The sequence below is a fragment of the Folsomia candida genome, unplaced genomic scaffold (assembly GCF_002217175.1).
Source record: "Folsomia candida strain VU population unplaced genomic scaffold, ASM221717v1 Fcan01_Sc002, whole genome shotgun sequence".
Taxonomy (NCBI): Eukaryota; Metazoa; Arthropoda; class Collembola; order Entomobryomorpha; family Isotomidae; genus Folsomia; species Folsomia candida.
This window is the reverse complement of record NW_019091194.1, coordinates 17,611,811-17,633,077: the sequence shown is the minus strand read 5'-3', so window position 1 is coordinate 17,633,077 and position 21,267 is coordinate 17,611,811. Positions and strand designations below refer to the sequence as shown.

General features: G+C 39.0%; 2 protein-coding genes and 1 long non-coding RNA gene across 5 annotated transcripts; all 3 read right to left on the bottom strand.

The window, feature by feature from the left end:
* Positions 1 to 253: 253 nt before the first annotated feature.
* Positions 254 to 2,920, bottom strand: LOC110844985. Of its 2 annotated transcripts, none has more exons than XR_002547471.2 (6): positions 2,728 to 2,913; positions 2,460 to 2,583; positions 2,262 to 2,381; positions 1,598 to 1,704; positions 1,313 to 1,523; positions 254 to 1,108 (listed from the first exon to the last, which is right to left on the bottom strand). XR_002547471.2 is itself a non-coding variant. In XM_022091342.2 (6 exons), exons 2-6 carry the CDS (start codon positions 2,530 to 2,532, stop codon positions 1,035 to 1,037), a joined length of 495 nt encoding a protein of 164 aa, XP_021947034.1. In that variant the 5' UTR covers positions 2,533 to 2,583; positions 2,728 to 2,920; the 3' UTR covers positions 254 to 1,034. The 2 variants fall into 2 exon arrangements, 1 of the variants encoding a protein (XP_021947034.1); XM_022091342.2 differs by having other exon boundaries at positions 1,403 to 1,523; positions 2,728 to 2,920.
* A 674-nt stretch (positions 2,921 to 3,594) lies between these two features.
* On the bottom strand, positions 3,595 to 21,250 carry LOC110843124 (DNA-directed RNA polymerases I, II, and III subunit RPABC3). Of its 2 annotated transcripts, none has more exons than XM_022089054.2 (4): positions 21,072 to 21,250; positions 8,196 to 8,279; positions 7,916 to 8,093; positions 3,595 to 3,876 (listed from the first exon to the last, which is right to left on the bottom strand). In XM_022089054.2, exons 1-4 carry the CDS (start codon positions 21,142 to 21,144, stop codon positions 3,759 to 3,761), a joined length of 453 nt encoding a protein of 150 aa, XP_021944746.1. In that variant the 5' UTR covers positions 21,145 to 21,250; the 3' UTR covers positions 3,595 to 3,758. The 2 variants fall into 2 exon arrangements, with proteins under 2 accessions (XP_021944746.1, XP_021944748.1); XM_022089056.2 differs by lacking the exon at positions 21,072 to 21,250 and adding an exon at positions 14,116 to 14,562.
* LOC118434516 lies at positions 5,995 to 7,909 on the bottom strand. Its single transcript, XR_004834089.1, has 2 exons — positions 6,701 to 7,909; positions 5,995 to 6,607 (listed from the first exon to the last, which is right to left on the bottom strand). It is a non-coding gene; the product is annotated as an uncharacterized LOC118434516 (long non-coding RNA).
* Positions 21,251 to 21,267: the final 17 nt, after the last annotated feature.

Here is a 21,267-nt window from a genome sequence, read left to right as displayed (position 1 = left end):
TTATGAGGACACGGTGCAAGTTCTGGCTCAAGTGTAGGAAATAAATTGCACCATCACCATTATCTTATAATCATGGATGAACACGTTTCATGTTAATTTGTAAGGACTCGAGGAAGGAATAAAGTATTATAAAGGCTCGCCGCATTTACAATAAACAATGTCCTCAGAATCCATGAATTATTCTTCAACTAAATTATAAAAATTTAGTTCTTGATTTTATGTTTGAGTCTTGTAAAAACTGTATACTTCTTGATGTTTGACAATATATGAACACAAATTCGCCTTTATTTAGTATAATCCACACTCCGCCATGATACGTGAGCTCATTTACGCAGAGTGTTTCACAGAAAGACGACAATTGGTTTAATTACATGAATAGGTCAAACTTAAATACGGTATCATAATAATAGTGTAAGAAATTCTACAACTTATAGCTTGATTTTATATGGTAATTGGGCCCGGGGGAAGTTGCTTAGAAATCATGTCAACTTTGACCATAAAATTCAGCAATGCGCAAGAGGGCACATTTTTCAAATTATGTTTAATTTGTTAATCATATCTTTAGGTTTTACTAACTTTTTTTTTGACAATGTGCCCTCTTGCGCAGTGGAGATATTTGGTCATAAAGTGAGCACAAATTGGCTTAGAATTACAAAACTGATGGCATGAATTGCATTTTGAATATCCATGGAACAAAAGAAAACAACTTTTTTCAAAAACTTGAGGGAAAAGTGATCAAACAAAAGCTTTTGGACGTGAGTGTACCATAGAAATGGTGTCAATTAATTGTGGTCGTAACTTTATAGAGTGATAAATAATCCTAGATTCCTAGCAATTATTGTTGCTAACATAAAATCAATTTTCGAAAAGTAAATCTTCCCCCGGGCCCTTAAATATGTGGGACTCACATAATAAGTTAATATCAACGGCACGGAAATTTAGAAAGGGATTAAATAATAAAGGGACACATTATTCAATTAACTCCGACGCAGCTCGGAAATCAATTTCACATTGCAATGTGTCGCACCTTAACCTCATCCACCAGAACCCCCTGGTCGACGGAAGCAGACGCGATCACTGGAAGAATTACCCATTAATGGATTGTATTCTGTAAAAATAAAGGAAAGAAGAAGATAAATAAAATTAAAGGAGTGAACTTTATGATGTATTAAAGTAAAAATAAACAAACAAACATAAAAATGCTCTTTAATGCCAAAAACAACACGGCATCGTGTGGAATGAAAATATTCTGGACAAGGAATTTATTAAATTGATTGATTGCAATGCATAATTAAAAGCTTGTTATAATTACGTTATTTAAGCCCGTAATTTCGAATAATCTAGTCCATTTAGCAAGGTATATGAATATAGCGCGATTTGCTGATGAGCGATTATGACTGACCAGGTCGTAACGACTTCTTGGAAGTACCGGGAGCAGCACCGTTGCCCAACTTTTGACCATCTGCCTCCTTTGTTAGTTTCTCCAGTTCTGCTAGTCTGGTTTGTTGTTTCTGCTCATCTAACTGTAGAAAAATACGCCACATAAATAAATATTGCCACGTTGTACTAAATTTGGATGAATAAATCAATATCTCACTAATTTCTGTTTCTCAGCCTTAATGGCAGCATCTTCTTCGTATTTTTTCTGCAATCGCTGAATAGATTTTAGTCTCTGCTCTTCTTTTGACCTTAGCGCTTCGATTTCTACACAAATTATAACATATTATAGTTCAAACAAACAATTACAGCAGTGACAGTTAATAATAAGCTTATGCAAGGTCGATTCTTATGAATCTCATACTCTATTAGCCTCTAACCAGGTAAAAACATACTGGTGGCGGAGTACAGCGGATATTCATTATTAGGAGAATAATCTATAATATACCATATTGTCGTGCATTACAGATAAGTGCTAACTGATTTGTTGGGCGTCGTATTTCATATGTCTCCAACATAGATGGTACCATGGGAGAAAAAAACGGCCAAAAAATCAGTTAGCACATAATGCTTCTTTAACGACGATATCTATTGAGGAGCATAATGGGTTTTTTTTTGAGGCACAAGTGTGCTTTGTGTAAAAATTTTGACAAAAAAAAGCCGTTGTTCTTCAGACTTCCTTTTTCTAACTGACCGCTGTGCTGGTTCTGATTATTTTCCGCCAAGAGTAGATAATTATTTATGTATAACGGAAATTGGCCATCGGACTTGAGAGATAATCGATCTTGCACACCCCTGACCCCGATGGGGTCACCACCACACACCTTGCGGAGTTTTTGGCTGTTCGAGGGCAGCAGTAGCTCTCCATCGATTTCGCAACAGGTAATAGGAACCGATCAAACCCAACACCAAGTACCATCCATAACTGCGAACAAGGTGATGAACTGTAACAAATTCATGAGTTCAGTTGGCTGACATCATAGTTAATTATATAAATCGATTCAGTTACTATTACTCGTTACCAAAGGCAAACGTGGTAGCTAGAACCCCTGGATCTTCAGGTTCTGCAATAATTTCCTCCACAACGTCCCCCATTCCGTCTGTCAGGTTAAAACACTGTCACGGCAATATCGGATACTAACTTCACTGCAAGTTTAGGTATTTTATATTAGATTAATCAAGCATTAATAAAAACGTCAATAAGGAATCCTTATTAAGGATGCACGGAGAGAAGATTGAAAATGTGATTATAATAACGGAAGAATAGTAAAATAGTGGTAGTAGTAATACCTGATGATACGACGAGTATTTGAATGAAAAAGCACTCCTCCTGCCCTTTTGAAAGTCTCACAGTAATTTAACAAAAGTTGTTTTGGTTAATTGCTGTGTACTCTGAATTGTAGTGAAATCTCTAAAGTGACTTTTTCAATTGAGCGCAATGCCAACACACAGCTGAGATGGAGATGAAAAGGAAGTAGTGGCCACCTATCTACTACCTTCCGCTACCACTTTTACAACGCACCCACCAACACCACTTTGCACCCAATTCTTCCACAATCAAATTTTAAAAATATTAAATATCCGAGTTCGAAATATTGTCACTTAAATTTTAACGTTTTGTTAAGGGTTATGTAAAATATATTTTGTTGGGTAAATATGCGGGTGGATTTATGCACAGTTAAACTGTGACAGTTTTTTGCCACAACTAGGAATCATTGACCCCGACTCCAGTGACTTTTATGCATGTTATGAAAGTTTATATGAGTAGTCAAAAATTATGAAAAACTTTGAAAATAAATAATTTAATTAATATTGAGTTAATTACCTTAATTTTTATTACACATAACTTTTAACTTTCGACGTGATCGATGAGAATCATATGCATGAAAGTCGAGTCTGGCTGGAATCACTGGAATCAGGGTTAAGTTGATTCCGAGCTGTGGAGCAAAAACGTATATTTACCCAAGAATATATGTATCTTCACTCTTGACAAAATGTTAAACATTAAATGATAATTTTTCGAATTCACCAAGTCCGGATTCTTTTTAATATTTTAAAAATTCGATTAAACTGACACAACTTGCAGTAACATGAAATTGACCCCCAAGCAGCACCTCACATGCAAAACAAATTGGCATTGCCAATTGTAAATTGTAATTCCGATAAATTATGCTTATGAAATTTATTGTCAAATACAAAATTGGAAAGTACAACAAATGAGTACCACATACATACAATTGAATAATTACAAACTAATAACTAAATGGAGTTTATTCAACTTCCCCGAAATAGTAAAAAAATATGTAGTTTAACAACAAAGTCTAGAAAGCCAATTTTTTCATGAGGAGATAAATGTTCTTGTCCACTTCGAATCCCTGGAAGTGATTTTGATCTCCTTCCAAGCGCATCAGCAACCCTCCGAATGACACGTAGGCCGAGCTGAAAACCAGACAAATGCTCATTAATACAAACGTTTAAATTCAAAATTAACAAGAAAGATTGTTCAAATTGATAAGGACATTTAATTAAAATAGTAAATTAAGTGCAATCAAGACCGTGTTCAGTTAAATGATTTCATTATAGAAATATCATGTTTCAGGTGTGACGACCTAAACTTTTACTTCATTTTCACGTTTATGCATTGTAATGCCATTCATATCGATTTATAAATAGTTCGTAATTGTTCCAGTATGTATTTGCCTTCGTGAGTCCATTTCTTCCGATGGCGACGAGTGAGCCGTCCAAAGCACTAGGGTCGAAATGGAAGGGTCTCGCCGGCAGTGTTGATAGTGGCTTGAAACATAAAAATCAAACCAGCTAACGAACACTGCCTACGAGCCCCCTCCCCCCTTTCGCTTCGATGGTGTGGTGTGATAACGTTTCTTCGGTCTTCCATCAATTTCTTCTGATGAAAGTGCTAGGGCTGCTGCTGGTAATATTTGTATTTGTAGTTTCTCTCTTTAGTTGAAGAATTCATGATGGCCAAAAATGCAATAAAGACACAGTCGTCGGAGACATGCTACACGTTTTTAACGTAATTCGTATGTCGTTTGGTAAACAATTAAGTGAAAAGGATCATGGTTAACTTTAGTTCTAGGGAAAGTTCTCAGGGGAAGTCATCATCATCAGTAAGGATCGGCTAAATAGCTCCTCGACTTTCTCCACATCAATCAGCAACATGATTACAGACTGAATATGTGCACAGGTCACATGGATTGGAACGTGTCAGTCACAATTAATCTGGTCAAAATCCAGGCAAGCATTCAAATGATGCAAACTTATCCAAACAAATGACATATCTGAGGAGTCTCACATAACAAACATGGTTCGCAGTAAGTAGTATCAATTTTCACAGAACTTTGTCGTGATGACGCCATACAAGTCAAACACCAACAACAAATAACCCGTCATGATTATGATGATGTGACAATCGATTTTGGAAGTGGGACAGAAATAAATTGCTGGCATGTGAAAGAATCAAAAATATGAATGCGATCGAGGTCATAAATACGTAAAATATTATACATGCTCGCTAATAACAAAAACGAGGTTGATTTTGTCAATTTTGATGAAAGACGGACGTGACGTAGCTGATCAACCATACCTCCAACTACGCCTCATTGGTACATATATGTACATATTGCTGCAATGCAGTGATACTGCACCACAAACTTTCTTTTCTACCTACTCAACAATCACTTATTTAAGACAGGAGCATATACACCTCATGATCTTCACTGTGGTGTTATCGGTCACCGGAATAATTGGGTGTATGATATTTCGCAGTATAAAGACGAGCACATATGTATAATGCTACACAACAATGGCTTACAAAACCATGCAATGAGCCCGGTCAGAAATCAACCTCATTACGAAACCAACACGAACAAGGTTTGTTTCTGCATTTTTTTGCTTACAAGGTCATTAATTCTGTCCTTCATATTCCATGTTTACTTTCATTTCGTGGCAGCAGAATGAACCAAAAATTCTTGTCGACTAAAGAAGAAGTATTTATGTACATGTAGAGAAGAGAGAGCTGACGGAAAACCAAAAACCAATGGCTAAGAATACACATATTCACCTTCTTCTTCGTCGTCGTTACGTCTGGCTGAATTTAACATTCATTCATTCCTACTTTGAAACAGTTTTTGCACAACAACTTTAATCCATACGTAAAAAATGAGCACGAGATGTAGTTAGTTTGTGGCGTATCTATTCATCATGGGAATGAGTTAAGCAAAGCATGACATGAAAACTAAATTACAGGTTGTTTGCCCATTCACCAGGTCATTCTTCTGAAGATGTTCTTTTTGATGCACAATTATTCAGCCTCTGCTTAAACCTCGGTTTAATCAAGATGCAAGAAAATAATAACGATACTTGATGCTGATGACTACGTGGTTTTGCCAGTGTAAAAGACCCACCGAAACAGCTCCAATACACCAACCAACTCACTAGTTGTTGGGAGTTGAATGGGAATTCTTATGAATTGATATGTAATGAGAGGATGCGCCTGTTTTTGAAACATTTGAGCAAGGAATCAACGAGACATTCATGTAAGTAACCATTAATCAGAGACTTTAGCTAATTGACTTTATTTCATTCATCTCTCAAAAGTATGTATTCACACCAAGATCATCGTCATCACAAATCAGTCACAAATCATACATTCTTCTAATTATTACTACACTAGCACGACTACCTTTGACATCAACTATTCATTTTTGGAGGAGGAGAGAATCGCCATCTTCCTTAAAGTACAAACCACACTCCTCTCATCAACCAATTACTGGTCCAGCTTGGCCAAGTTTGTTTGGTGACAGAAGAAGATTCACAAGCCTCAAATGTCGTACCAGACCATGCATTTACACGGGAAATTCAGGTCAAACGCTGCAAACACAGCTCTGGTACTCATTTGAAGCCACACCATATGGTTGCTCAGGGGTCCAGTCCACCGAGATCCATATGGATGCATGAATGCCATGACCACTGGAAGTGAGTACTGCCACACTTTTCATGGCCGTGAACTGCGATAATATCATAAGAATGACACGGTCGATCTGCTCAACAACTTGCAATTTTTGTGTGAGCTACCATCTTAATCCCCTCAGCAGATCCGACCGACCGACTTGATGCGGATGGAACAACCCCTTCTTCTTCCCGTGTCAGGCTGCACAAATGGAAAGAAAGGGGATGAGCAACAACTTGATAGAGATTGAAGATGAGAAAATGAGTAGGAAACAACTCTGGAAAAAAAACTTACGAGAACCGACAGCTTACTTGGCAAGAAGACCTCCAAACATGACTGCCAGGACTGAGATATGGACAGAAATGGATGCTGACGATGGCCTGAAGCGTTGGGGATCGTCGGAGACCGTGTCGTGACTCTTGTAGGTCAGAGGTTATCGAGAAAAGACCCTCTAGTAACCACCAAGCTGTGTTCATTTGATTATAATTAACACATAACGAACTCAGAGTGGTTCCCAGTAAGTCATTCCCATCATCCAAAGAGTCGACACATTTATATAGTCGTGAAAACCCAGTCAAATCTGGACCGTGCGACAAGAAAGTTTACAAACATCCCTTCAAAACAATCCCCCATTGTCCCTAATATTTGTGTCATGCCATCCATCAGCCGCTACACAATAGTGCCAATGCATAGGAAAGACCTGGAAACTCTCCATATTTATGTACAATGTGACTCGGTGAGTAAACACGCCACACTTTCTATCACTGCACAACCCACCTCAATCAATGTACCACAACAATAATCATAATTGCAATTCATAAATTCCCAACAGCTATGGCATCTCCCCACCCCGCTTACTTCGTATGCATTCTTATGTGGAAAGTAGTTTTACTACCCATTCAATTGTTCCTATTCAAGCGGTTATTGCCGTTTGTTGTCATTCTGGGTTAATGGTTTAATTTTAACGCTTTTGCATATCCACAAGCCTCATTGTACGACATGAAATTATAAATGAGAGCAAAAACAACGTGTGTGTAAAGACAAAGCGTATAATGCAAGAGAAGAAAGGCCAAAAGTCAAACGTATGGATTTTTCAATTGTTGATTTAGCTCTCCGAGACATAACTTCCTGGTTACTCACACATCGATATTGTATTATTAATTATATTCCTCGCTTGACGTGGGGCTGGACACAGGTCAAGGGGAAGACAATCAATAGCTAATACTAGCCATTACTAGCTACGTGGTTGGTGTCATGAAATTGCCTTGCAAGTAAGAAAGGGCAGTGTTTTTGTAAACAAAATAATAAATAAATTCGTATTTACGGGCAAAATCGAACGTGATGAAGGAAGGCTTCAACAAAGTTGAAAAATTGTTTTTGTTGCCCAATAACAATTTATGCATGGCGAGAAAAATTTAACTGAACACGGTTAACGAATGCAGTAATAGTAATAATAATAATAATTAGTTATTGGCAGTAAATAAGTTAATGCAAGCATGTGCAACTTACACTTTGGACGTCCCAGCTTCACCCCCTTCGTCCCCATCAATTCTGTAGATTTTCCCAAACATGACGTACTCAAACGAGTCGGCCTTGGAGGGACCGCTTTCTAACGGGGTCCACTCGGAACTCTCGGCAAACCCGTCTTCCCTCAAAGTCGTCGAGACGATCATTCGAAACTTGTCACCTGCAAATAACAACTTGCATCGTAAACATCACAACATTTTGATTACCACGAGATTTTATTTGTCAGGAAAACAACCACCCACGCTGCAAAGCATTAACATACCTAGCTCCATGGGGTAGATCCAGGTGTTCACATCTAAAATCATGTCCATCTTGAATGACTCGCTCTCACAGTGAAGTCGGCTAACTGAAATAGGATAAGAAACAAATGCATCATGGTATTGACAAAAAATTAAAGATGCGCAATTTCGCAAAGATTGAATACACAGCTTGGTGGTTACTTTGGTTCTATGACTAGTGAGACTTTTTTTACTCGATTGTCTCATCCCACTTTCGTAAAGTTTAAAAGTAATTATCCTTCAGAGAAAGTGTGACATTGATGTCAACAATAATGGAATATTTGAGATACTAGATTTTTAGTTTAGGTCAGTTTACAGCTCAAAAAGTCGACTGAACGAAACGAGGCTCGCGAAGAAACTAACCATATTTTTCATGCTGCTGCTACTGCTGCTGCCAAGAAGGAGAAAGTAGCCGTGTGAGAGAGAAAAGAAAGCCAAGGTGAACTGTCAGGCAGGAAACAACGGGTCTGCATACACTCGTATGAAAGTGGGCACACCGTAGGATCGTTAAAGACTGAATAAGGCTAGAGCTCTTTCTTTCTTGAGACCTACCATTAATCCTTAGCCCCCGCAATTTTCATTACATGTCCCTCAACAAGGACACCGGGAGAGAGAAAATTCAGCGTAGGTGCTCACTCACGACGACGATTACGAACAGGATTGGGAGAGGATGGAAAGATCCGTGTGACGTGGACTATGCGGAAGTGGGAATGAAGAGATATGGAGCGAGCGATGCAATATTGTATTCTGTCCATCTGACGGAATCGAGGTCTAGTTCACCCCGTTCCATTTCTGGAAGAAATCGGGTCATTTCTACTTCTTCTTCTGTGTGGGATGCCTTCGCACTGCTGGAAATCTAGATCACTTACTTTGTCCTTTGGTGATGCACCACCGTCATCAAATCCGAATCCGATTTTCACCGAACCGGAATACACAATGAACTGGGACAAGGTCAAAGCTGTTTTCTCCTTCTAGAAAACTTGCTGCCCTCCTAGTTACATTGCAGTGGCAGCGAGCAACGTGTGCGGTGGTGGTCTCATGCTCTTCTTCTTCTTTTGATGACTATGTATTCTTCGTCTACTCGCTACGTATTTATGCATTTTACTTTCTCCTGCTCCCCATTTTCACATGACAAAAGCAGTGGTGACTGACAAGACATGATTCTCATAATAATTTAATGTGATGTCACGCCACTTACTTTGGTGGGTAATCAATATGCTCTCTTCTGTGTCGCAAATCCATCAGCTGCTCTGAATTTTAGGACATCAAAACAGATACGGAGATGAGAATGGAGGAGGAGAGAAAGGATCCCTAAAGAGCTCCTCTCCCCAATCGATTAAAGGTTTGGAGGATCTTTTTGACGTCAAAGCGTGGGTGCTGGTGACTGCAGCTCTTCAAATGAGAATCCTTCTCGAACAGGCCCACCACAACACCCTCCTGCTAATTACCAAACTACTCAATTTTGGAAATTTTATGTGATAAGGAAACGATGGATTTACAGGTGGTGATGAATTGAAATCCCGAAAAAGTGATGACACAACCTCCTCGTCGTATTTCTACACCTTCTTCTTCGTTCATGATGCGAGAGGTCCGTGTACTGAACGTGTAGCTCTACCACGACTACTGGCGCACTACTGACTAACTCTTTTTTAAGAGTACAAGTTACATACTCTGCTGACGATCTGGTTTTGCCGAACGCTCGAGTAATCTTTTTCGCCATTTTTGATTACACCAAGCAAGCACTATTCCTGCCGCAAACCTTATTAGCTAACCAACTTAACCCAGTAACTAACTATAAATTCTGATGATCTGACTACCATCTCTCCCAAGCAGGACAGTTAGCATAAATATGCTGATGAATTTCAGTGAATAATGTGTTCATATGCAGAATTTTCATCATCATGAGGATAATAGAATAATATGTTGCTTGCTGCTGCTGGTAAAATGACTCATGGTGCCACAATACCCAGCAAGCGAGCACAATAAATAATGGTATTCTCTTTCCTCCAATAATTTTCCTAATATTCCATTTTTATTGCTGATGAGTTGGACTCGTGTTGCTGCTGCTGAGAATGAGCTATTACAGCAGCATGCACGTCACCGGCAGAGTCGCACCAATGAAAACAAACCGTTTCACAACACATCATCATCGGAACACTGCCGTGTGCTCTTAAAGCACCGCATAAGTTTGGCTTTCGTTGTATTATTTGCACATGTCAAGTTCTTCTCTATGTGGCTCTAGAGGGGCATCCAACGTGAGGTTGGCATATATACGACGACCACATAGTCCAACTACAGACGCTGGTAGAAGCATGGCACGAACCATGATATTCATATTGCAAATTGCAGAGTGAAAAACTAGCCTCAGAGTGAGCGAGCTGTGATGATAAGTATGAGAAGAGAGTGGATTGGGGCGGAGTTGCTGTTCCACTGGATTGGATTGCGTTTGCGAAAACCTTGAGCACCAGCGAAGCCATGACCTTGCGAAAGGACAGCATGCAGAATGGAGAAGTGGAGTATAGATTTTTCCATGCCCAACTAACTACTCCATCACAACAACACACAGCAAGGACTCGCTCTCCTCTCCACACCACCACAAACTATCGTGCAAAAAACTCTATTCTCTATGATAGCTTTTTGCTCACAAACAACAACCAATTCTCCTTCACGAAGAGTTCGCAATCTGCCTCCCTCCTCACCTTTTTATTCCACCCTTCACGTGACCGTGGCCAACAACTCATGAACAATGTGCACCCAAAAACATCAGTGGAGACTAATGAAAGGTGTTATCCTGGTGGTCAAATTTCTTAAATCAAGCTCATCCTCAGCAGTACTAAATTGATGACAACTTTGCCAAAAATGAAGTAATGGCAAGCAAAGTTGAGCTACATATGTACTCTCACATCTTCCAGGAGCGGAATCATGTAGTTGTCAATTAATCACGAGTTACGAGAAAGGAGTCATAAAAACCATGACCAAAAGAGAACAAATGAATCCATAATGAGATGGAGATCACTGGTTATTTATTGAGAAGAAGGAGTGAGAAAATGAGAAGATTGACCTCCCCTCCTCGACATGATGATGATGATGCACTCGCCCCGCAAACAAACGCTCTGCACATTTTACAACCCAACAAATCAGTTAGGCATTGAACGTGAACTTTAATCTTTGGCGTAATCAGAACATAATGGTGTACTCGAATCTGTTAGCAGAGCATAATATCACTTTCCAGCTTAGCCTCCGTATTAGAGAAATCGGTTAACAGAATAACCCGAGTTGACAAACTTACGTATTTAGCAACGCTTAGCTAAACCCATTTGTGATGTGACCATGCACAATATATAACACGCACTTTCTCTGAAGCTGTGTTTATTATTTAAAAAACGTCAAGCCAGCCATACAGACTGTGATTTGAATCCACAAAACCCATTAACTACATACTTAGCTGAGCTCATCATGTCGCGATAAGAGAAGACTCGTATTTCTGCTTGCTCCATTTAAATACTTTTCCGTAAATTCAGAATGAATGAATGAAAATGCCAAGCTTTTATTGCCCTCTTTTGCAACCTTTCATCTATCTACTCCACTGCAGTTGTCATCATGACCTCGACATGCATGTTTTTTGTAGAAGCTCACAAGGTCACGGAGAATTATAGCAATTCATGTAAATTATTTCAATTTGCACACGTTTTCAGACCGGATCGGGTCAACGGTTTGAATGATACTTTTATAGAACTATTAAGAGAGATCTTATAAACTTAATATGAACATCATAAAAGAAGAATAAGTAGTTGTTGTACTAATATTCCTGAGAACGTGGGTAAATAAAAAACTCGGTGGGATTGATCGAAGGAGCGAGTGCATTGAATTACATTTATTTTGGAATGAAAAGGAGCAAATTATTCCATGCCATGGCATCCACTCATTATGTATTGTATCCCAATCCAACTTTCCAACTATGTAGGAGGACATTCACCTAGAGTGTGATATACCTACATACCTACTCGAAATCATCATCGTCAGCATTTTGCTTATACGGAAACACCGTGCAAAATGTTCTAATCTGCTGCGCAGTTGGTTACAGAATTGGCAACAACTGGGTTGGCATACTGCGTTCTAAGAGTAGAAAATATTAACCACGCGTTCTCATGACACGTCAACAATCCCAAAGTTTTCCAAAGTCGACATACCTACACTCCATGTCACATTTTCATACGCTTAGGGACAGGGAAACGCAACCTTTTTCATGAGAAATGATCCCGGTTGAACTTCTTCCAATAAATTGGTTTGATACTCTTTTCCTTCAAACGGAATAAGTTATTAAACAAAAAAATACACGTGACATACATACAAAATAAAACCCAACTCCAGCTACTTTTAGTTTTTGCAACCCAGTAGTTTTGCACAGCTCAGATTTCGCAAGTTCTTTACCCTTAGAGATTGAAAGAAGAGGAATTTGTTTACATTCCGCCCATTACAATTAACTATGTAATGAGAGATGGGATGATATGCAAGAAAGAGAAGATAACGTTAGGCATCGAAAATTCGCACATTTGACAAATGTGCTGTTTAAAGTGTTTAACTATGTGTAAACTACCGAAAACAGTTCCTGCATGTGGTCCTGATATTTCGTTTCGTTTGCAAAACTCCAATTTGAACATCACTGCACATATTCTGCGAAATCTGCTTGATCATCCACAACATATGCGTAGTGGCAGTTCCCTTGTCCCACTTACTGCCTCATCAAATGTCGTTCCGTTCTGAGATATGGGACACAAACAAAAAACATGTTGTCCATGTGAAGTTACGTGGAAATTTTGGGTACAGTTTAACAAATCGAGAGACGTTTTTTGCTCCAACAAAATAATTATGGTAGTTTAACTACTTAACTTGCTCATCAAATGTCATGTCCTGAACTGGGTATAAAATATTGAGTCTTAATTACTAATGCAACTAACTCGGTTGATTCATGACATTTGCATTCATCACTCAAAACATGACATGCTCATGCAAATGTACACACGCTCTTGTTCAAACTAAATTTACAAAATATTTCTAGCGTTAGAAACCGCCCAGTTTATAAAACAACTGCAAAACTAAAATCTCTTTGCAGAAGCTTATATTTTATCAAAACTGCTACAAATCAAGGGGAATTTGTATCTGACGACAGTGACTTTTTGACATTTGGCAAGGTTTAGAATAGGAGCATAAAAAGTTGGCTTGTTTTTGCAGAAGGAGAAAGGAAATTCATTGTGCTCGCTGGCAGTTCATGTGGTGGGTGGGTGGATCGAAGGAAGAGAGTTTTCGCAAACATTTTGCCATAATAACTTAGCAAGTAACAACCTACGTCAATAAACCTCAGGTTTTCCTCTGAAATATAGCACACCATCGATTCACCCTTCTCTGCAACTCTTTCTTCTCGCTAACCCAAAGTACCAAGAAGAAGCAAAAACGATATTAGAGGAGAGAGGGACCGAGAGACAAAGACAGAGACTGACTCAACGACAACACAACTAAACCATATGCTCACAAAATAAGTAGCAATGTGACTAATATCATGGTTTTCTTACGTTTCAACTGATATTTAGGTAAAAATAATTTGTTTCCCAATTTCTTTCCGCGAATTACATTGTAAACAAAATTGGATAATAATAAAACTGCATTGGGTGCATGGATTGCATGCATGATTTTTCATGATTCGACTCGTATGAAACCATGCAAATATTATTACGTGCGTTGGGATTGGGAAATTGAGATAAGATAAACGACATATGGGTTGTGCACATTTGTAGGAGAAGTAGGGAATCCCTCCTTTGAGAATGCATTGAACGATACAAATGACATATTGTCATTCGTTCCGCGAGTAGATTACGCGCATAATTATAATAGTTAGAGGTGACTTACAGTCAGGTGACGTCATCATCTGCGCGTCCCTTATTGCGACTTGTAGGATACATCCCTACCACCATTGCAGATCCTTCTTCCCGGAGACTCATGACTGCAGGGAATAAATTGCGACGCAAAAGGCGAGTTGAGAGAGGAGAATCCGCGTCAGAGTAAATTCCAGAAAAATTTCAACTTTTTTTCAAATGTGGTCGTATGAAAACTGGAGAAAGTGTGGGGAGGGGGAGAAACTTTCGAAAAATGGTGACACTTCTTCTCTGGTGCTATGATTTTGACAGATGTGGTGAGCTGGTGGTGTCCAATGGTAGAGAAGAAGAAGGATCGAGATGCTCGAGCTGATTCAGAGGAGGTTTACTTTGGAGTGAAAGACGAGCGAGAAACGTGGCGAAGTTGGAAGGGTCCGTAGGTACACAACTGCGCCGCGAATGAACAGCATAGCACATTATTGGGAGCAGAGGCAGTAGAGAGGAGTCCGTAGTGACTAATCCTCCAACCATGCCATCCCATCGCATATTATGCACCATCGTCCTCGTATTATTATAGCCAAGGGGAAACAAGGGGAAAATTCGCAAAATCACAATCTGCCAATGCTTTACATGTAGAAACTCTAGAGTTTTCCCTCTTCCACTACAACAACAATATCACCATTCCTTCATCCAACTTCGCAATTGACGATCATGAAATGCTAAAAACAATAATCCTGTCCATTCCTTGTTCGTGCTGGCGAAATATTTATGATGAACGTAATCTTCTTATAACCATTTAGTCACTTTTCATACCTAAGCAAGTGGTTCCTTAGGTAAGGCACACTCCACAACCAAAACGTCCGACACATGTACCTGCTTCCAATCTTTAAATCGTCATCAAACCTGATCCATGCTGTAGTCAACAAACAATCGCGAATATGTGCACGACCTGACCTGTGATATTTGCAGAGCTTCATTAGATGCACTATGCAGTTGTACTATAGACAGGTGACACTATATCGGCACACACAGGTCGTTGTCTCATTGACATTTGCTCATCCAACTATTCCGTTTAAAACATTGTGGATTCTTATGACAATGTATTTAACGCCCAGTATTTAGATACGTTCCGCCTAATTCATTCTTTACATTAAACAGTACCAGGAAAATTGTATGCGCAATTTTGGAGACCATTACATTCCTTTCATAAATATTCATCGGGACCATTAGAGCCATGAGAAGAGCGAGTTTTTGACATGATACAAGCATCGCTTTGTTTATTGTACACATGTCGATTCGATTTAGTGATGTGGCCGGATGGACAAAAATGACGCTGGTTGTTTCGCATCTGACGTCAAGCGTGAACCGGGTTGAACCGAGTGAAAACAAGGTGGGCGTTTGGTAGGCAGTTCTCCATCTCAACTACGGAGAAAGTCAAAGGTCTCTCTCTCACCCTCCCCACGCTGACAACAACACCACCACACAATGCCCTCGCTTATATTTGCTTCCATAAGTACGCCCAGGATTCTTCTCCAATGATTCGCTACTATTAATGCCAATAATAAAATGTGAATGTGAGGAGGAACAAGTGATTCGATTATAATGGGTAAATGTCAGTCAGGCCAATAACTAAACCAGAGACAATTAAATCAGCAAACCACGCAGAATTAATGAGTACGTAATCCAATTTACATATCCTTCTTCCAACTAAAATTGCATAAACTGGATGGCATAAATTGGTGTTCGGGAAACTCCATTAATACCAAATTAGTCTCAAACCTATATATTTTCTAATCTCATAAATCCATCATTCATATTAAGTATACATTATGTGTGAGTGTAAAACGGGTGTAAATTGAGCCACTACATAACAATAACATGTTGATAGAAGGAAGTTGACATCACCAAGGTTGTTTCGTCGTCGTCAAGTTTATGAAGTATGCAATTACAGAGATAGATTTGCCCATGGCACGTGTGCCATGCGATCAAACACGTATGACGCTGTCATTGCTTCGTAAACCCTTCCCCACCTGCTTCAACAATATAAACTGTGCTGGTGGTGGACCTAGAAAGGTGCAAAAACCAATGCAATGCTCGATCGTAGTACTAAAATCATTTTATCAAAATGTGTCGCCCGTTCAGTATTAGTAATAAATACATTTTGTCTTTACACAAAAATATTATTTACCAAGAGACTTTGATTTGAAAGATGTGTATACAAAATAAAAAAATAACCTTGAGAGACAAAATTTTTTAAAATATCTGAATTATAATGATGATACTGATTTGATTGACTAAAATGTCACGATTACATCACATTGACAGACCTGCGAATACTCAGTTAATCTTTTTAAATTGTAATTGTCAGAAAAAACTGGTTCCCAACGACATTTATATAGATACAAAGTAAGATACAGGTTACACTACAACGAAAATGCAAGCAAAATGCAACCCATGTTCTCCTTTTGCAACTGCAGTTTTCAGTAGACTGCAAAAGTGCGATGCATTTACATGTACATTGCTAAGTTCGTCGTGCAGCATAAATGCAGAGCAGTATTAACTTATAGCGAGAATAACCGCATATTGCACGAAGAACCTAAATTATGACGCTTCAGAAATCTCCACCCTTGAAAATTACGTCAAATGAATACTACCAGAGTAATTTTTGCAGTTATACAAATTTGAATTTAGAAAAGGTGCAGAGGCCCAGAATGAAATTCAATATAGCAAACATAAAAAAGATCCTTCGAATAGCACGTGGTGACCAGCAGGAAAAAACCAGTATAAAACTCCAAAGTTGCAATTAAAAGCCATCAGCATTCAGCTCAACGGAGAAGCATAATAATTATTATGGTTATGCGAAAACGACCGATGAATGAACTGGCATGGGTTGAGTTACATCACGGTGATGGTGGGATGGATGGTGGGGAGAGGATAATGCCTCAACACCGAGTTTAAAGACATCGCAATGGAATAATCGCAAATACTTTGAACGCCCGTCCACCACGGTCCACCACCAACCAAGTGAGCATTGACCAGGATTTAGCAGGACAAAAACTGCGATTTAAAAGGAAGACCGAAGAAGAAGAAATGTGACCATGAACTCTTATTTCTCTCCTCCTGGTAATTATAATTAATATGGAGAGAGAGAGAGAGAGAGATGATAGCTGAGAGATTCAATGGATGGTGGTTGTATGTACATATCTAAGTATGCAAACTATTGTAGGATGGATAATAATAAGGAAAGTTAGTGGAGATTCGCTAGCTTTGATGTGATCACACAGTGTCGTGCGAAGCTTCTAGAGGTGAGTCGGGCTTGGGCTTTAATCGGGCTAGCCCGAGCCCGCCCAGGCCCAACGGGCTTTGGGCGGGCCGGGCTTTTGAGTTTGGCCTTTGAGTCGGGCCGGGCCTGGGCGGGCTTTACTTGAGTAGGGCTTGGGCGGGCCCGGGCTTTTGAGTTGAGCCCATGAGTCGGGTCGGGCCTGGGCGGGCTTTTCTTGAGTCGGGCTCGGGCTTTACTCAAAAGCCCGACTAATATTTTTCGTGGAGTAATATGAGAGTCAAAAGTTTGGCCAAAAGCGCATCATTTGTATTTTATACTTGCAATTCACAATTCATTATTGTATTCTCATAGGATTTTCATTAAAAAGTAATTCCAATATCAAAAATTTTCAAAATGGAAATGATTGTTGTTATTGGTGTGAAAAAATTACTACCAGGGTTGCACATCTAAAGTGTGAAAGGACGGAGAATACAAAATAAGCTTACTGTGCAACAGGATACATATTCAAAGAAGGTCAGGCTGTTGGATCAAGCGAGGTCAGCATATCCTGAAATTTTGGTGTGGCGCCACACAATTTCCACTGATGCAGAAAATTACTCCAAGGATATTATCAATCCCCGCATCACAAGCTAGTGATGAGAGAGTGTTTTAAAGCACCGGTTTAACGTTGATTGCTAGTCGCACTGAACTTAGGAATAGTGGCAGTAGTTTATCCAACCTGACATTCGTTCATAAAAACTACGTTTTTTGTTTACTATTAGTAAATTACTAAACATCATTGACACTAACAGTTTTGGGTTTATTTATTTTTGTACCTTGTGAAAATAATTTATTTTTTACTAAACCTTTGAAATGTGTTTGTTAAATAATTTGAACTTCTTTATTTATCAATTCGTGTTTCGTCATGCGTAACTTAGAACGCTCTACAAATCTTATTTTTAATTGTATAAATAATTTGTCACGCCATAACAAAAAAGCCCGATTAAGCCCTATGGGCCCGGGCTCAAAGCCCGATGGGCTCGGGCCTGGGCGGGCTTTCTCAAGGCCAAGCCCTATAGGGCTTGGGCGGGCTCGGGCTTTAGAAAATGTGGACTTGGGCGGGCCCGGGCTTTTGAGTTGGGCTTTGAATAGGGCTTGGGCGGGTCGGGCTTTTGAATAGGGTTTTTGAGTCGGGCTTGGGCGGGCCGGGCTTTGAAAATCTTAGGCCCGACTCACCTCTAGAAGCTTCTTACTAAAAGAAGAAGGTAAATGCTTCGCCAATCAGAGGAGAGTGCCCAGCATACAATATTTCAATGCAATAATGCAATACGGTGGGGACGTCTAACCTTGTTCATGAAATTGGAGCCATTCACCTGAACCAAATAATAGATACCAGTTTTAATGTTAAATTGCTTCTATCCAACAAACATCATAAATTCATGAGTAATGTGAGCAACATCCACGTCTTAATTTATTGCATTGTTTAGTAAATGTAATAATCGCATATGTAGACTAGATGTTGGTCTTAGATTTCGAAAATGTATAAGTATTTGATTTGATAAACTGCACTGAATTTCAGACATGGCCATGTCATTCCCTTGCACTTTGATTTTTAACGTTTCTTTACATCGCCCAATGACAAAACTGACGTCATCCTCTCCTTATCGAGTATACTGCTCGAGTCGATCGAGTTAATCATCTCATCATCCAGTGATAACTATACAAAATGCAGTGCTGCAGCTGCACTGCCGATGCATTTTGTTTCAGCAACCAAAAGTTGCAAAAACTGTTTTCATCCTTTCCACACAACAACAACTAATAAAACAACTTTAGTTTTATAACGAACTAACGAACAACCACATTATGCACTTCGCTAGTACTATTGCCTTTGCTCATGTTTGTCAAACCAAGGACAAGAAAAGTATTAGGCTTATTGCTGTGCTGTTGGTAGTTTTAGTTAGTTAGTTAGAGGTAGTTATTATGGCATGCATGGTCGTCACATTGTTTTTTTTACTCACGGAATATTACTGCTGAATGACTCATGACTAGCTCTGGCTACTACGGCTATTTTCAAAAGTCGAATTCTAACTAAAACAACATTTGTATTTCTCCCACGGGTTCGAAATACTGCGAAGATGTGAGGTGAGGATGGTGATGAGAAAACATCACATATACACATACGTGAGTCAACCAATGGGGGCTGGGGAGATGATTGCAGGTTCATTCAGGACGACTTTGGATTTGGATGGGGGTTGTTGTCGACTTTTAAAATATGAATCTATTTAGAAAATTCGGACTTGGAGAACTCGAAAAATTGCCCCTAATTTTCAACTTTCAACAAGCTATGTTGAAGAGGTTAAGGGCCCGGGAAGATTTACTTGATTTTATGTTAGCAACAATAATTGCCAGGGCCCCAAGATTATTATCGCTGTTAGGTTACGACCACAATTAATTGACACCGTTTCTATGGGACACTCACGTTCAAAAGCTTTGGTTTTGTCACTGATTTTGAAAAAGTTTCCCTCAAGTCCCTCAAGTTTTTGAAAAAAGTTGTTTCTTTTGTTCCATGGATACTCAAAATGCAATTCCTGCCATTAATTTGGCAATTCTAAGCCAATTTGTCCTCACTTTACGACCAAATATCTCCACTGCACAAGAGGGCAGATCGTCAAAAAAAACTCAAGTAAAATCTAAAGATATGATTAACGCATTAAACATAATTTAAAAAATCTGCCCTCTTGTGCATTGCTGAATTTTATCGTCAAAGTTGACGTGATTTCTAAGCAACTTCCCCCAGGCCCTTAATCTTTTGCCGTGTTGTCGGTAAGTTACTACATAACGCCCATCGCCATGACTGTGTTTGCATCTGCTTTGTCGACAATTCAAAGGAGGAGATTGGGCCAAAACTCTTGAAAAATAATAAAATTATGACATGCAGAATGGTTGGAATGCAAAGATGAGATCCCACCGCGGTCACGACATTCCTCTTGACAAGGTTAAAAATGCAGTGGCAATTTTTTGAGTTTCTCAAATCCGGATTGTTTTTATTTAAAAAATTCGATTAAACTGAAGCAATCTGCAGTGGCATCATAGAAAGGTGCAAAACCTTGGGATCACAAGCTGTAACAATTTTGAGTATCATGCATTTCACAAATGCAAAATAATAAATTCCATCGAGGAAAGCATCATCATTCATCATCATCACGTCATCATCTAAACCTAACCTTGAATTATTACTACAATTATAATTTGCCATTTGCTCCCACCTATTATATGGCTGATTATCTATGATAATTTACATGAGAAACATGCACATTTTATGTAGCCCAGTAATTCTTCTCTCTTAATTTTGAAACCAAGTGAGGGCTACCCTTTCCGAGGTAGGAAGGAACCTCGTTAGGTTCTTCTTTCAAATATATTATTACATTTGACTTCATACTCTTAGGATTAGCATTTTGCCGTGAGAATGCTGCATTTATGCAGCTCATTTACAAATGTTTAGTAATTGTTCCCGATTCACGAGTATTTGAAGAATTGTTTTATGTCAAATTATGTTCAAAAAACCTTGTAAACGTCAGAATGATTTCGGAATGCGATGTCAAGTAGAGGAGCTCCCAATTATGGAAACTGTACCACACACAATTTTGGAGGAGTCATGCATATTCGCGATAGTAAAAAAAATAAGCTAGAAAGTGTTGTAAGAAATTTGTGAATTTATTGGAACTCACCTCGATCAAACTTCTTCCCCTCAGGATCTATATCCTTGACGTCAAAGATATCTTCGAATAGAACGCCGGCCATGATTAGAAAACAAACGGCAAACTTCTGTACACAATTAAAACCAATTTATTATTTTGTACTTCTTGAAGTTCTTGAAGTAAAGTAAAAACGTGCCGATTGAACATGAAATGTATGCCGCTGCTG

What these genes read in the sequence shown, in the direction of transcription:
- LOC110843124 (XM_022089054.2), bottom strand. Translation starts at nt 21,144, where the DNA reads ATGGCCGGCGTTCTATTCGAAGATATCTTTGACGTCAAGGATATAGAT. An exon ending in GGGGAAGAAGTTTGATCGAG is followed by an intron (nt 8,280 to 21,071) that starts GTGAGTTCCAAT and finishes ATCCTATTTCAG; the next exon opens with TTAGCCGACTTCACTGTGAG. An exon ending in GAAGCTGGGACGTCCAAAGT is followed by an intron (nt 3,877 to 7,915) that starts GTAAGTTGCACA and finishes TCTGGTTTTCAG; the next exon opens with CTCGGCCTACGTGTCATTCG.
- LOC110844985 (XM_022091342.2), bottom strand. Translation starts at nt 2,532, where the DNA reads ATGGGGGACGTTGTGGAGGAAATTATTGCAGAACCTGAAGATCCAGGG. An exon ending in AGCTACCACGTTTGCCTTTG is followed by an intron (nt 2,382 to 2,459) that starts GTAACGAGTAAT and finishes AATTTGTTACAG; the next exon opens with TTCATCACCTTGTTCGCAGT. An exon ending in AGGCTGAGAAACAGAAATTA is followed by an intron (nt 1,524 to 1,597) that starts GTGAGATATTGA and finishes ATTTTTCTACAG; the next exon opens with TTAGATGAGCAGAAACAACA.